We start from the raw sequence: 16,526 nt of genomic DNA on the forward strand, positions 1-16,526 counted from the left end.
AGTTCGTGACCTTGTGACCTTGACCTTGGGATGAAAATGAAAAATTGAGCTCTGTGCGGCTATGCAGGTGCCATTGGGCTAACGATATAACAAAACCCCTGCCAGATTCGACAAACCCCTCGGAGAATAAATTTTTTACGTCAAAATCGCAATTTTCTAAGTTCGTGACCTTGTGACCTTGACCTTGGGACGAAAATGAAAAAAATTGAGCTCCGTGGGGCTCTGCAGGTGCCATTGGGCTAACAAATACCGAAACCCCTGCCAGATTTGACAAACTCCTCGGAGAAGATGGATTTTTATGTCAAAATCGCAATTTTCTAAGTTCATGACCTTGTGACCTTGACCTTGGGACAAAAATGAAAAATCGAGCTCTGTGGGGCTATGCAGGTGCCATTGGGCGAACCAAATACCGAAAACCCTTGCCAGATTCGACAAACCCCCAAAGAGAAGATGCAAATTGAAATCAACTACCCCCTAAAAACAAAATTCGCAATTTTCTAAGTTCGTGACCTTGTGGCCTTGACCTTGGGACGAAAATGAAAAATTGAGCTCTGTGGGGCTATGCAGGTGCCATTGGGCTAACCAAATACCAAAACCCCTGCCAGATTCGACAAACCCCTCGGAGAAGAAATTTTTTTTATGTCAAAATCGCAATTTTCTAAGTTCGTGACCTTGTGACCTTGACCTTCGGATGAAAATGAAAAATCGAGCTCCGCGGAGCTATGCAGGTGCCATTAGGCTAACCATATACTGAAACCCCTGTCAGATTCGACAAAACCCCTAGGAGAAGATGCAAATTGAAATCGGCTACCCCCTAAAAACGTGTTTTTTGGGCGTGGCTCCACCCACAATGGGCGCACCACGCCCATTTCCAGGAAAACACAACTCTATCATGATAAAAACCTCCCACCAAAATTTCATCAGGATCGGATCAAAACCCACAGAGCTATGCTCGGGACAGACAGACAGACAGACAGACACACAACAATAACGAATATAGTGGTCACATATTTTTCGTGAAAATATTTTTTCGTGAACCAATAACAAGGGTATTTGGATACGCTCGTTAAAACAGAAGTATCCAACTGCTCAGGGTCAGGGTACTTGTGATTTTGCTGTCCGCGAAGCATCTCCTTTGGCGGTTGCGAAGCCGCAACTGACTGCGGTAATTTGCGGTTGTGGCGTGGGGTTGTAAACCTGACAATATTCTTTAAGGATGAAGGGTAAGTAGGTGAAAGTGAGTGTCAAATCCAATTGTCAGTGATGAATCTTTGTTTGTCCGTCATCTTTGCAACAGATTTCAAATTGCCTTTTGGCCCAAGTTGACAATCGAATCACTGGCCTCGCGTTACTGCGCCAACTTGATTTGAGTTGCAACCGACTGCGTCATCTTCCGGCCTCCCTTGGAGCACTGCCTCACCTTGCCACATTGGTAGTGTCTGATAACCAACTTGAGACCTTCCCCTCCGAGTTGTGCCGGAGCCTGGGCCCGTCTCTGCGCCTGCTTGATCTGTCCAGGAACCAATTGAGATTATTACCCCCACAACTCTTCCAGATGCACAAACTGTGCCAGCTCAACTTGGATGACAATGAGCTGGTGGAGTTGCCAATTGGACTGCAAAACCTTCCTGCACTCAGAATCTTCAGTGCTGACAATAACCACCTGCGCTGGCTCCCGCCTGGCTTTCAGCATCTTCGGCTCGACTCCATCAGCCTCTTTGGGAATGACTTTGTGTCGGAATCGCTGCCGCATGAGATCCACTTACAGGTGCCCCTTACACTGTGGGAGTGCACGGCCCGTGCTGTTCTGCTTGCAAGGTAAGCTGTGGTTATTTATATATAATATAAATATAATCTATATATAATATATATTTTTATATATATATCTATATATAATATATATTTTTATATATATATATCTATATATAATATATATTTTTATATATATATATATATATATCTATATATAATATATATATTTATATATAATATATATGTAAATATAATCTAAATTTTTTTTTTTTCAAGCCTCAATTTTGAAGTGCTTTCTGCGTATTCCTAACACTATTCCGACCCTTCCAGATCTCTTCCTGCCTCCTGCTTTGTACCTGAGTGCAATATATTCACTCTGTACAGTAATACCTCACCACACGCTTGTTTTGGTTGTACACTCGCAGGGTTTGCCCAGTTCTTGAAATTCCTGGAAAAATAAAAACATTTTCCAACACTGGAAAGTCCTGGAAAACTGTGCAAATAGAAATTCCCGTTAGGAAGTGTTGATTCTGCCTCGTCTCTAAGAGAATACAAGTGACCGTCACCAATTTTAACCTCCCCCAGGGATGGCATTAAAACCTCACCGAAATGGTAGCAGAACTATTCCTAATCCCCCCCCCCCCCGTCAATTAATTGATCTCAGTGGTTTAGCTGCTAAGTCATTCCTGAGTCGTCATTCTCCTCTAACATTCTTTATTCTTTCTGCGCATAATTAAAGGATGTGTTATTGGCCTCTGGCATTTATCAATTCAGGCCAAAAATATTTCAGCCATGGGACTTTACACTTGTAATTATAAATCGGAGGGGCTGCTGTGGTCGGTGCAGGTGGTAACCAAGAAGGGCAGTACTTACAGCACCACTGTACCTGTCATGGCATCAGCGCTGCGTTCTGTGGAATCAATTTGTGGACTCGTAAATCAATTCCTTTGTTTTCGGTTATTATTGCCCTTAGCGATTTTGTTATTTAAAAATGTTGCTTGTGGTGAACCAAGAACAAAAAAAAAGGTTGAGGAATTTTGACACAAACGTCATGAACTCCTTCCACTTTTTTGTTATTTCCAGGCTTGAACACTTGCACTGTTTCGTAATGGGTTTCCCCCTCTGGTGCTTCCAATTTGAATTGCAGATATTTGTGTATGCTCAGAGGGTTTGTAAGCTCAATCGGAACTGTTAACTCTTGTTCAGCCTTTTATATTCTTATTTCTTTACGACCACCATTACCCCACCTTTTTATGGGGTTGGCTGGGGGGAAGCTTAGCTCAAATCTTCATGAACTGGCTGGCCAGGCTTGATGCTCGACTAGTTAGGGCAGGAATTTGGCCATGGTGCCAGCGATAGCTCGTGTACTCTTCGTGAAGGACACCAAGGGATCTTTGCCATCCACCAAGCGAATGCTGGCAAACGGGATTCCCATTTAACGTCCATCCGAGGGACGGCACACATTGATGGATAGCCCTACCTGTGAAATACCGGGCTGACAGTTTATAGCTGGGTCGGGATTCGACCACTTTGGTTATATATTGGTTATATTAATGTTACTGAATTTAACCACTTTTCTCTCTGCACGAACCACTCCTCCCCCCCCCACCACCCTCCATAGAATTCCTTACACTCAAGCACTCCTTCCTAAGGTCATATGTGAGGAGCTCGAATTGGCTCACCCCTGTGAAGTTTGCAGTGGAGTTGCTTTTTCATCATTCGTGCAAACTACGACATCCATGAACCTGCTTTCTGTAGCATGTAGGTCTATCACAAGACCCTTCGTCCCGGTGCTTTGTTTCCTCTGCTCACGGATGTGCTATGAGAAGTACCGTGTGCGATGCATTCTCACGTCGTAGTCGGAAGGAGTGGTGTTAATCATGATTCTCAAGAATCTTGGCCTGTGATCGGGAACTTTGACGTTACCACTCGTACAAAGCTTCTGCCTCCACACGTGTGTTTTGAATGTCTTCAGTATTCTACCACTTATCTTTCCAAATAAAAGTTTTCATTTTTCTAAGTTTGGAGTTAGTGGATCAATTTATTTTTTTTTTGAGAGAGAGAGAGAGAGAGAGTTCTCCCAAATGAGATATGCTGCCTTTGCGGATGCAATACCAACTACAGCGCCACTTCAATTTCTGTGTTCCCTTGCCAAACCGTCCTGGCCCGATCAAGTCTGCGTAACAGACTGACCATGTTTGACATCTCCATCATACTTTTCCATATTCCCTCCACATACATACCATCTTTGAAATTACTTAGCGATTCCAAACTTTCACAGTTACCTTGTTAATTCCAGCGTCATATTTAGTTAGTAGTAGGGGTCAAAATCAATCTTTATTTTCCTGAATTAATGTTTGACGAGCAGATACCCGTCTACGACGGGTATGGGGGACAGGTCCGATCACAATACTCAGTTACAGTAGTTTCTTTGGATGTTTTGCGCCGCATTCAACAGCTCAGTTTATATTGGTGGCGTGTTTGGGTGCCCATGGTTGCGTTTAAGACCGGTCGCTTTCGATTGTGGGCCTTGACACATAGTGCTGGATGAGTAACACGAACGATTTGACATATTTATCGTTTCTATGTTCCTTCCATCAACAGATTAACATGGCAGGATAAAAGTCATAAATGCTGAGTTGAACAAACGTCCTGAACTCATTGACTTGGTCAAGTAAAGCACGTCGTCTGGGACCCGGCCGTCGGTTTGCCGCCAAATTTCCGGTTCAAGGTTTGGAGCGTCGAGGTCTCCTGAGGGGCTCTCTGCTGACGTTCTCAAAGTTAAGTTTTCGGTCGTTATTTGTCCCGTTTTAACTTTAATTTTCTCACCAACATGTTACTGTGTGTTCCAAGTTCGGTTTTGTTTCAAAAATCGTGCTATTTTGTGAGTTTTTGTCAACGTTCTTACCGGGTGTTTGAGGCCGACCGGTTCCCCTCGGTGTTCGATCGTTTTTTTTTTTTCTCCCCATCACCTTCAATTTCTATCCTCCCTACTTTCCTAACGTCCCCCATTCTCCCAACTAAAAATCTATTTCTTATCTTAAAAAATTTTAAAAAATTAAATATAAAAATAAAAAAACAACAATACACCAACCTTCTCCCAATTCTTCTTCTTCTTCTTCTTCCTCTTATTCTTCCTCCTTCTTCCTTGATTTTTTTTTTTTTTCTGCAACACTTCCATGACCTAATCTGTTGAAAACTCTCAAACATTAATAATAATAATAATAACAAAAACTATCTTATAATGCTTCATCTTCCTCTCTCACACGTGTGGTACTCTACTGTTTCATAATGCAAGACTTTTCTGCTATTCCAACAGATTGCTCGCATTTCGACCTCTCCTTCATTCCTTGCCTAAAAAATCCAACTGTTACAGCGTTTCTTCTCTCAATTCTCTGAATTCGCCTTTATTGCATCCATCAAGAATTGTGTTAAATCGCATCTCTGACCTAAAACTTAAAAAAAAAACCCCAGTTTGCTATGAATGTTCGCTTTCCATCAACCATTCTTTTTTTCCAACTTCAGTGCCAACTCACCCCTCTCACCCCTCACTCTCACTCTCAAAGCAACCATCCCACTCTTCTCCCTCCAAGCCTCCCCCTCACCTTTCATCCCCCTCACTCATCCTTCTCAAAGTTGCCCCCCCTCTCATCCACTAAGCTGCCTCCTTCCACTGCCCTCTCACCTCCATCTCTTCACTCCACCTCCTCAAATCCTAAACTGCCTTCTTCCCCCTCTCTTGTCCCCCCTCTCCCCCAGCACCACAGAGCCTTTTCTCCTCCTCATTCGACCCCTCCCCTAACTATTCTGCAATCCCCCACACTTTCAACAACCCTCCTTACCTCCCCCCTCGCCCCTTGTCCTACCCTCTCCCTCACCACCCCCTGCACCCAAAGCCTCCCCCCCTGCACCCAAATCCTCCTCCCCGACCTCTTCATTAAAAGTGTGGACCTCAAATATCCAGGGACTTCGCTCATACCTTTCAGATCGTTCCATACAGGCTGCCAATGACAAACCAGACATAATCTGCCTAACAGAAACTTTCCTCTCCCAAGACGTGTCTGACTCCCAAGTATCTCTCCTCGGTTACTCCCTCCTCTGGTATGACAGACCTGAGCCTCGTCCTGGTGTAGGTGTTGCTCTCTTCATCAAAGACTCTATTACTCACTCTCCATGCACTGCTCTCACTCCCCTACACCCCCAGGAATACCTCTGGCTATGGCTTCCCCTCCACTCCCACCTGAATGTTTATATGTGTACTGTACCGTCCACCTCACAGTGATGACTCCATCTACACGTCACTATCCAAACTCTCTCTTCCTCTAATGTGGTGACTTCAATTGTCATCATGCCAGTTCGCGAGGTGTGGGTACCTCTCTCACCTGTCATGGCACCTCAGCAAAAGCTTTCTGCGACTCATTGGGACTGACTCAATCGGTCAACTTCCCGACCCGACCCCGACTCCATCTCTTCTGGATCTGATTTTGACAAATTTCCCTGACAATGTCCGCTGCTCTTCCTTCGCTCCAATCGGTTCTTCTGACCACGCCCTTGTCAAAGTGGACGTCTCTCTGGCTGTTATAAGAGAACCACCTCACCGCCGTCGAGTCTGGCATTTCACTCAAGCTGACTGGCAGGGTCTCCAAGCAGCCATCAAACTTATAGACTGGTCTCCTATCACTACTTTCTCAAACATCAACTCATCCTGGGAATTCTTTCAAAGAAACTTGGTCTCCCTCATGCACAGATTTATCCCCTCTCGTCTTCAGTTGTCCTACCCTTCCTCTCGCCCTTGGTTTGCTGAAGCTTGTGGTGAAGCAGTTGTCCTGAAACAACTTTCCTTTGTCCTCAGTTGGGTTTGCTCTCCATGAGGCAATCTCAGTTCCTTCCACAAAGCTCGGAACAAGTGTGTATCTACCCTCAGGAGAGCCAGAAAACAACATCTTTCTCATCTCAAGTCTGAACTTTCAAACCTCTCTCCCTCCTCAAAATCCTGGTGGCGTTTAATCAAATCTGTTTCTGGTGTATGTTCCCCCTCCATCCCCTCCCTTACCTCAAATGGCCGCACTGCTGATACCGCACGTGAAAAAGCTGAATGCCTAAACTCGGTGTTTGCAGCTAAATCTTGTGTCCGAAACCCATCACTTTCTCTACCCACCTTACCCAGTCACACCCAACTGTCCCTGGACTTTTGTCTTTTCTCCTGACAATGTGGAGAGCTTGCTTTCAAACCTCAACTCAGATTCTGCAACCGGTCCAGACGGCATCAGCCCATGTGTCCTCAAAGCCTGCTCTTCTGCTCTTGCTCACCCTCTCTCTGTTCTATTCACCCTCTCCTTTGCTAAAGGTCATCTGCCATCTGCAAACATCACTGCCCTGCATAAAAAGGTGCAAAAACAGATCCCTTCAACTACAAACCAATCAGCCTTCTCCCAATCATCAGCAAGGTTATGGAATCCATCATCGCTTCAGACATGAAATCCTTCCTCTTCTCCAATGGCTTGATTTCCGATTATCAATTTGGTTGCAGACCAGGTCACTCAACCCTGGATATGCTGATTCTGCTCTCCCATCAATTGATGGAGGTCCTCAATGCCAGACAGGAAATCTGAGCCGTATCCCTGGACATATCACGTGCTTTTGACACAGTCTAGCACCCTGCCCGACTCACCAAACTCTCTTCCCATGGTATCCAAGGCCATCTCCACTCATGGCTCGCAGACATCCTCTCCTGTCGCAGTCAACGTGTGGCCCCAAATAGAGTTCTTTCATCCCCTCTTCCTGTCCAGTCTGGAGTTCCTCAAGGTAGCGTTCTGGGCCCTGTTCTTTTACTGGTTTTCATCAATGATCTCTCCAACTCTCTGGATAATCCTCTATCTCTTTGCTGATGACTCCACCCTCTGCCGTAACATCTGTCATCCCTCAGACCGGCAAGCAGCAGCTTCTTCGCTCACTGCAGATCTGGATAAAATCACAAACTGGTCCAACACGTGGATCATGTCTTTCAATCCAGACAAATCTCACACTCACCATGTCTCTTCAAAAGGACCGTTTAAAAACCCCGCCCCCCCCCCCATCCACTTTCCCAACAATCCTCTGGAAGAAGTCTTTTCTTTCAAGCTTCTGGGTCTCACTATCTGCCATGTCCTTTCCTGGGAAAGTCACATTTCCAACCAAGCCTCCAAAGCCAGTCGCCGACTGGGAATCCTCCGTCGTGTAAAGTCCGTCCTCGGCCCTCTTGAGCTCCTGACCACTTACAAAGCTTTTGTCCGTAGCCTGATGGAGTACTGCTCTCCCCTCTGGGCTGGTGCTCCTGCCTCCCACATTTATCGGCTTCACGCTGTCGAAACCAGGGCATTTAGGATCATCGGCATCTCCCGCAATGAAGCTGAGTCTTTGGGCCTCTCACTCAATCACCACAGGTTGGTCAGTGGTCTTTCTGTCTTCTACCATCTCCTCTCCAGCCTTGCCCCCCCCCTGCTCTCTCTGCGATTTGTCCCCACATTTCCACAGGGCGCTCAAGGTGCGCCAACAACCCCCTTCTGGTAAAACTACCAAAATCACGAATCACTGCTCACCTTCACTCTTTCATTCCTCTTTTTTTCTGGCCTTTGGAATAAACTCCCTCACTCTATTCTTTCCCATTCTTCCCTCCAGGCTTTCAAAACAGCTGTTCACCACCACCTCTTATCGTCCCCCATCCAAATCCTCGATCTTTTCTACCCCCGATAATCCACCCAAGCCCACTTCCTTCAATTCCCCTGCTTTCCTTCCTGAAAGTCCCTGTAATGTCCATACCATGTTCTCTTCCCCATGTTCCCCGTCCCATCCCTCTCCCTTCCACAGATCTAATCTGTCTGTTCCCCAGTTTTGTCCCTCCCACTCCCGCCCCTCTTGTCTCATGCCCCCTTGCTGTGCGTTGTGTGTTAGCTCTCATACAAGCCTTGACAAGGTATACAAAAAAAAAAAAAGAATGCTGCCGATTGTGACTTCATCGATTCCCTCTTAAAATTCTATCTGTATTGAATTTTTTGAATCCTCTATCACCTGCATAAATACATGGAACACATAATGTGAAGATTTCGTAAGTATGAACAGAATAGTGTTACGAATTTGGAATTCGATTGCACACAACATACAGGTTCCTTTCGTCAGCTATGTCGATAAGCGCTTGTTTCCGAGATAGCTCACCTTCCATTGTTTAAATGTTCAGAAATCGATTAGATGCGCTGCGGATCGGTTTAATAGTTAAGCAACGAAACAATGGAGACGTCCCTCCCCCTCTTCTACGAAGAGGAAGAAGAACCCTGCCGTCCCGTGACGCATGATGTCAACAGCTCCCTCCCACCGATAGCTCGGATGAATTGGACGGGTTGGAAGAAACTAGAAACGAACACACACACACACACACACACACACACACACACACACACAGGTAGCGAGGGACCATGAGGGGGAGCTCGGGAAGGTGTCTTAACCCGGTGTAAGCAGCTGGATAGCCTCCTTCAGGAACGAGGGGAGGGAATGTGCCCCCTTGAAGCAGATTACGACCAGGTGGCTCCGGTCGAGCTTTGCGAGGTGGAGTGGATGAGTAAGGCGAACGGGTGCACGCGGAGCTTGGGGGTTATGGAAACCCCGGGACCCCTTGTGGTGGTGCTAATTCCCAGCGTGGTTGTTCCACCACCACCTTGTGGTGGTGCTAATTCCCAGCGTGGTTTCGTTGCTGTGGTGTTGAAATGTGTGTTTGCGAGTGTGCCGAAATGCGTGCTGGAAAGCACGCATGGTGTGTATGAGGCACCGCGTGTGGATGAAACTGCGTGTTTGAGTAGTATGGTTTTTGTGAGTGAAAGGCGATGCGTGAGAGACCGCGTGTGTGAGGTTGCGGTATGAAAGAGAAATGGCGGTTGGTATGTGAGAGGGCACAACCGCGTGTCCGAGTGCCATGGTGGAGTGTGTGAGCGTCAGGGCACATGAGAATGTGCGCGTGAGAGTGCGACAAAGACTGTGCCTGACGAGAGACCAAGGCCACGTAGCGGCCGTAGTGGTTTTGAGGACCGTGCCAGATTGGCACAGCAGCGAGCGCGGGGTCCGTGCTGTGTTGCGCACGAGGCCGCCACGTGCGCGTCTGCGCGAGTGAAATCCGGTCCGGAAACGCCACAGTGGATTCGAGCCTACCCCGCAGACGGACAGAAGGTAGGCTGGATAATGATTTTGGACCGGATGGGTTCTCCACGCGAGCGTGTTTGTAAAGCTTCGACGAGCAGAGCACATGTGTTCGCGTGGGGAACCCCTTGAAACGCGGTTTGCTTTTAATGCGCAGGGTGACGTCGTGGCTGCATGGTTGGAATCTGGCAGAAGGAAAATACCTGCCAGATGGTACCGTCCGAGGAGGGGCAAGGTGCGCGAACAGCTGCCATGACGGCACGGGGAAAGCGCAGGTTGCGAGTTGCCGCGCTAGTGCGCGCATTTAAAAAGAAAAAGAAAGCAAGCCTCGCTTCGGGTGAACAGGATTCCCTGGGCAAGGGGTGGAAGACCCCCCTGTCTCAGGGGCACAGGAAGACTACGAGTTAGGAGGATGGGTTAGAGTTGGTTAGACCGGCTTCACGGGGACATGGGTCATTCCTCATGGAGCCCGTGGAATGGATTATTTCGAGGGATTTCAATTTAGATTTAGGAAATGGGAATTGTTGGATTTTTTGGAGACATGGACAGACTGGAAATGTGTTGTGGAAACGTAGCTTAGCGACGTTGAGTAAATGGAACGTGCATGAGTTTTAAGGGATGACAAGGGAGCACGAGTTAGTCAGGGGATTTAATTCGGAAGAATGGCAGTGTGGAGTGTTGGTGTGAGTGGAAAAGTGTACAATGAGTGAGTGTGGGACAGTGGGCCCAAGTGTGTGAGTGGAGCGAATGTGGTATGCATGGTGCGATGACTGATTGGGGGGAGGAGTGATTCCCACCCAAGGGACCCTGGGGTCAGTTTAATGTTAGCTTGTGGATTAGTTAAATTTACTAAAAAGGAGGTCGTTTTGTTGTTTGTGTCGAGAGAAGGCATGAAACCCGTTTGGAGGGGTGCAAGAGTTCATGGACCGGCTGGGAGCGTGGTTGTGGAAAGGTGAGTTTTGTTTAGTGGGCACCCCAGGCACTGAACTAGTCGGCCAGAGTAGGCCAAGGGGCCGAGATAGTGTAGTGGGCACGGGCGACCCGTCAGAAACAGGACCCGTAGCACCAAAATGCCATGGGGGCAGTGTAGTGGGCACGGGCGACCCTCGGAAAGGGACCTGGGGCATCAACACGCCACGTGGGCATCGGAGGGGGGCAATGCCAAAGAGGGCAACCCCCCACCCCCCCCCCACACGTTCATAGGGAGCAGCTTGGCTCGGAGGCAGCCTGCGGGCCTGGGGGTACCATGGTTAGAGTTCGGCAGAGGGGGAGTTCCTGCCAGTTGAGCCACGCTGCCCAGCCAGGAAATTGTGCGAGGGCATGAATGAAAATTTGAGGGCAAGGCCCAAATTTATAATGGACACCAACACAGGTGATGGGAATCATGGATTTTAGAACCGATAGTTTAAAATGTGAGGCGTTTTTGGAAAGCCCTGGGGTAGTTTCAGGTTAATGAATGTTAGGGTAGATAGAAGATGCAACCCTTCGCACCATCCATCCCTTCGCTCGTTGTAGGCCACTGGACTCACCTTGTTAGATCGCTGAACTCTGAGGAGGCCATTCTGAGGGTTCGTTGGGCCTCGAGACAGGACGCTCGTCTCTCCCTATTCCCCTCCAGAGAGGGAACGTAGGGGTTGGGAGTAGGCTAGGTTGACAGGACAGGTCAGCCAGACAAGGACGATAAAGGGGGTTAGGGAGACAATTATAAAAGGGAAATAGAAATAATAAAAATAATTTTGTTGTTTTGTGGCAAATTAAGGGAGTGGGTATGGACAGACAGGCAAAGGCGATAGAGTGGGGGGAGACAGTTGGCGAGGTCCGAGCCCGCCTTCAAAGCGGCCGGCACCACCGCACTCCCTCCAGACCTGATAGAACCACACCAGAGGCTGGCCAGCTTCACCTGCCGGGCTGTTGTGCTGCAGCCGCCCGTTCTGCATGGGCTTGCCTTGCCATGCCTAGTTTGCCTGCTTCTGCCATGACCCCATGCTTGCAAGGCCTTGTTTGCATTTGCCCCTGTGTCCATCCATCACCATGTGCACCAGGACCATCCAGTTTTGTAAGGACTGCCCTGCAGGCAGCCGGTGCATCCATCATGCTCATTTGTTTTTGCTACCATCTCCGTCCACTCCCCTGCACCAAAGACTTTGCAATGACTTTTATCTTTTCCCTTTCACAGATCACAGGTCCTGGGCCATGGTTAAGTAATGGATAAGTTGAATGAAAATTGTAAATACGTGGAACCCCCACCTGCATGTTTGTTTTAGTGCTGGGATTTTAAGTTAAGTTGTCCGAATGAGTGAGAGTTTGTTTAGTTAGTTACGCAGCGCATTAGGTTATTTATTTTTGGGACACGTATAAAGAAATGTCGCACTCAGGGATCCGAAGGTAGAACGTACTAGGAGAAAACTTACACATGCTGGTCACATGAAAATTTGACGACTCGGGACGAGTCTGTAAAAAGGGGAGGGGGGTCGTGCTACGAATTTGGAATTCGATTGCACACAACATACAGGTTCCTTTAGTCAGCGATGTCGATAAGTGCTTGTTCCTGAGATAGCTCACCTTCCATTGTTTAAATGTTCAGAAATCGATTAGATGCGCTGTTGATCGATTTAATAGTTAAGGAATGAAACAATGGAGACGTCCCTCCCCCCCCCCTCTTCTGCGAAGAGGAAGAACAACCCTGCCGTCCCATGACTCATGATGTCAACAACTCCCTCCCACCCGTGGTTGAGCGGGGGGATGGATCATGAGGGCATGAGTCACGCCAGGAGCAGGGGAAGGGCAGCAGAAGGATAAGAGGAGATATTTTCTTTGTTCGTGTTCGAAGTTGATGAGTAGTAAGCTTTTTGCTTTGGCAGAGAGTAGTCGTTCAGCAGACCTTCGGGTCCTGTTTGGCTTGGGTTAGGGTTGAGGCCTTTGGAAGCTTTGTGCTTCGGCTGAGGCCTGGCTCGGGAGGAGGCTTTTTGGAGGCTTTTTGCTTTGGTGGTTCAATGAGCTTCGGCTTCTGTTTGACTCGGGAGAGCTTTTTGCTTCGAGCTGCTTTATTTTGGAAGGAAGTTGAGCCGGTTGCTCGGCTCGAGCTGCGAATGGTGGCTTCTTCTTCTTCTTGGTTTGTGGAGCTTTGTTCTCCATTTTGGTTCCCAGCTTGGTGCGACTCATCGACCTCTTCTTGGAGGTGGTTCCTCGGGGAAGCGACGCATCGACGGGAAGGATCGGCGTCTCGTCTCACCAGCACGTGTTGAGAAGCGCGGGAGGATTCGCGGGAGCTCGGGAACGATCGCAGCTCACGGCGATTGGATCCAGCTCGCTCTCGCTGGAGCCCAGGTCCGAACAACTTGAAGACCACACGAGGTGGAGAGGTTCGAGATAGGTTCTGGGTTTCAGCTCACCTGTCCTCCGAGCTGGAACTCGTTATTAAAGGCCTCTGCCACCATTTATTGGGTGTGTGTGTGCGTGTGCGTGTGCGTGTGCGTACGTGTGTCCGTGGGCCCGTCTAATAAGTAGGAAATTGTTCAGTGCTTCGTGTGCTGGAAATGTTTGCATCGCATTTCGTATAGACGGTCGTTTGGCGATGGGACCCTGTAGCGCGGGTAGAGTGGGAACAAGGTTGTGGTGTGGTTAAAAACACACCCGTGGCTGGTTTCCGGCGTTGATCCGGAAAGCCGCGACTAGATTGTCCGTTCGGTTGGCGAAGCGGCCGCTATTGGCTAAACGCGGTCGCTTGCACGCCGACAGGCGGGAAATCTACAACAATACATTTGGAGAAAAGTGTGTTAGAAGTTCCAGGCTTGCACCCATCATATTATGATTTCCCATCATCAGTCACAGCTTTGAGGAAAGCTGCTTAAAGTGAACCACAAGAAATATTAACCAAAAGGTTTTTCTATTTATCGTCAAGTTGTTGCACAATTCCAATAAATTATCAAATAAAAAACTAATTTTAAGCAGCAACTGCAGGATTTTTTTTGTTGTAAACAATACAATAGATAATCCACTCCTGTACAACAAAAATATTCCACTTGGCCCACAACATCTGGTTCACCAAGGTCGGCAAATACCGAAAACCAAAAGGTGGATCTGAAATTCAAACACTATATTATGTGTTTAACATTGAGAGATTGCATTACCATGTTCAATGTGCATCTATCTATAAACACACAAAGGTACAGAAGGTAATTATTATAACAAAAGTTATACAAGTATTTACTCAGTACTTAATATCTCGAAACATGGTTTTCAACTTTTTGTCACAAATATAAACTGAACAGATTATCTGTTTTTAAAATAATAATAATAATGATAAATCGGTTTTGGGTTCATCATTCTCTCATCAACCACAATAAATAATGGAACTATGGTTTATGGGTAAATGTAGTGATACCTCTCATCCATAATGAGTACCATCAATGTCAAAATGCCACTAGTTACCATTCTCACACACGCAGGATGATGGTCCAAGCTTAACACTTCAAATGATATGTTCAAAGGTGTTTCTTTTCTTTTACAACTACTTTACAAATGACTTAAATGTTTAAAACTGGACCGGTGTTCTCAAATTACACGACAATGCACAATGTGACGGCGTTTTCATTCCACCGATACAGTCTGAGGGTTGACATGGGAACCAAGATTTTTGACGGAAGGTAGACAAACTGGTGTGGAGTAAAAACGAGGGAGATGGTTGCCATCTGACATCCTGGGGAACCTCTGTCCGAGTCAGCTTTATTTGGCATTTCTCGGTGGAATTGTATCCTCGGGCAGGAACGTCGGGTCAAAGTTATATCGGACAAACCGGTGAAGTGCTTCAGCCTGTTGCCGACTCAGTTGTCCCTTCTCACATAGTTCCGAGACCGAGCTGTCGTGGGATTAAAAGGAGGAAAAAAAAAAACCCTCATTGTTCAAGGCATACAAAGGAATAACAACAACAAAATGAAAACTTCCGGTTTGAAAAACTTCCGGTTCCGGGTTTGGAGCATCGAGAGGTCTCCTTGGAGGCTCTCTGCTGACGTTCTCAAAGTTAAGTTTCTGGTCGTTATTTGTCCCGTTTTAACTGTTTAAGTTTCTCACCTACATGTTACTGTGTGTTCCGAGTTCGGTTTTGTTTAAAAAATCGTGCTATTTTGTGAAATTGTCGACGTTCTTGCTGGGTGTTTGAGGCCTCGGCCTTGGCCGAGGCTTGAGGCCTACCGGTTCCCCTCAGTGTTCGATTGTTTTTTGTTTGTTTTTTCTCCCCATTACCTTCAATTTCTATCCTCCCCACTTTCCTAACATCCCCCATTCTCCAAACTCATCTCTATTTCTTATCTTAAAAAACAACAACAATACGCGAACCTTCTCCGGATTCTGCTTCTTCTTCTTCCTCGATTTTTTTTTTTTTTTTTTTTTTTTAAATTTTATTTTTCTACAACACTTTCATGACCTAATCTGTTGAAAACTCTCTCAAACATTAATAATAACAAAAAACTATCTTGTAATGCTTCATCTTCCTCTCTCACACATGTGGTACTCTTTACTGTTTCATAATGCACTACTCTCCTGCTATTTTAACAGACTGCTCTCATTTCGACCTCTGCTTCATTCCTTGCCTAAAAAATCCAACTGTTACAGCGTTTCTTCTCTCCATTCTCTGAATTCACCTTTATCGCATCCATCAAAAATTGTTAAATCACATCTCTGACCTAAAACTTTTTAAAACCCCAGTTTGCTATGAATGTTCGCTTTCCATCAACCATTCTTTTTTTCCAACTTCAGTGCCAACTCACCCCTCACTCTCACTCTCAAAGCAACCATCCCACTCTTCTCCCTCCAAGCTTCCCTCTCACCTCTCTCAAAAATTCCCCCTCACCTTTCTCCCACCTTTCATCCCCCTCACTCATTCTTCTCAAAGTTGCCCCCCCCCATCCACGAAGCTGCCTCCTTCCACTGCCCTCTCACCTCCATCTCTTCACTCCACCTCCTCAAATCCTAAACTGCCTTCTTCCCCCTCTCTTGTCCCTCCTCTCCGCAAATCCTAAACTGCCTTCTTCCGCCTCTTGACCCCCCTCTCCCCCAGCACCACAGAGCCTTTTCTCCTCCTCCTCCAGGCCCCTCCACGAGCTATTCTGCAATCCCCCACACTCTTTCAACAACTCTCCTTACCTCCCCCCCCTCGTCCCTTGACCTACCCTCCCCCTCCCCTGCACCCAAAGCCTCCTCCCCTACCTCTTCATTAAAAGTGTGGACCTCAAATATCCAGGGCCTTCGCTCAAACCTTTCAGATCTTTTCATACAGGCTGCCACTGACAAACCAGACATCATCTGCCTAACAGAAACTTTCCTCTCCCAAGACGTGTCTGACTCCCAAGTATCTCTCCCCGGTTACTCCCTCCTCCGGTATGACAGACCTGAGCCTTGTCCTGGTGTAGGTGTTGCTCTCTTCATCAAAGACTCTATTCCTCACTCTCCATGCACTGCCCTCACTCCCCACACCCCCAGGAATACCTCTGGCTACGGCTTCCCCTCCACTCCCACCTCATGTTTATATGTGTACTGTTCCATCCACCGAACAGTGATCACTCCATATACACCTCACTACCCGAAAACATGGACCATCTTCTGTCTTCTCATCC

At 47.1% G+C, this 16,526-nt stretch overlaps 2 protein-coding genes across 11 annotated transcripts in view; one reads left to right on the forward strand and one right to left on the reverse strand.

Annotated features, from left to right (window-relative positions):
• Positions 1–16,526, forward strand: part of LRR1 (leucine rich repeat protein 1) — an 87,862-nt gene that overhangs the window by 35,938 nt on the left and 35,398 nt on the right. For 3 of the 5 annotated variants that reach the window (XM_085871446.1, XM_085871447.1, XM_085871445.1), the window contains 2 exons: positions 1,298–1,818; positions 13,063–13,277. In XM_085871446.1, the coding sequence (XP_085727572.1) occupies positions 1,298–1,818; positions 13,063–13,277 (736 nt within the window). Of the gene's footprint in view, positions 1–1,297; positions 1,819–3,373; positions 3,774–13,062; positions 13,278–16,526 lie in introns of those variants that run through there. The other 2 variants (XM_085871448.1, XM_085871450.1) reach the window with 2 other exon arrangements.
• The window catches only part of FANCM (FA complementation group M), a 60,651-nt gene continuing 57,909 nt past the window's right edge, over positions 13,785–16,526 (reverse strand). For all 6 annotated transcript variants that reach the window (XM_085871428.1, XM_085871427.1, XM_085871426.1 and 3 more), the window contains one exon: positions 13,785–14,773. In XM_085871428.1, the coding sequence (XP_085727554.1) occupies positions 14,641–14,773 (133 nt within the window). In that variant the 3' untranslated portion in view covers positions 13,785–14,640. The remainder of the gene's footprint in view (positions 14,774–16,526) is intronic.

The sequence above is a fragment of the Eptatretus burgeri genome, chromosome 2 (genome assembly GCF_056783735.1).
Source record: "Eptatretus burgeri isolate ZD-2024b chromosome 2, Ebu_testis_v1, whole genome shotgun sequence".
Lineage (NCBI taxonomy): Eukaryota > Metazoa > Chordata > Myxini > Myxiniformes > Myxinidae > Eptatretus > Eptatretus burgeri.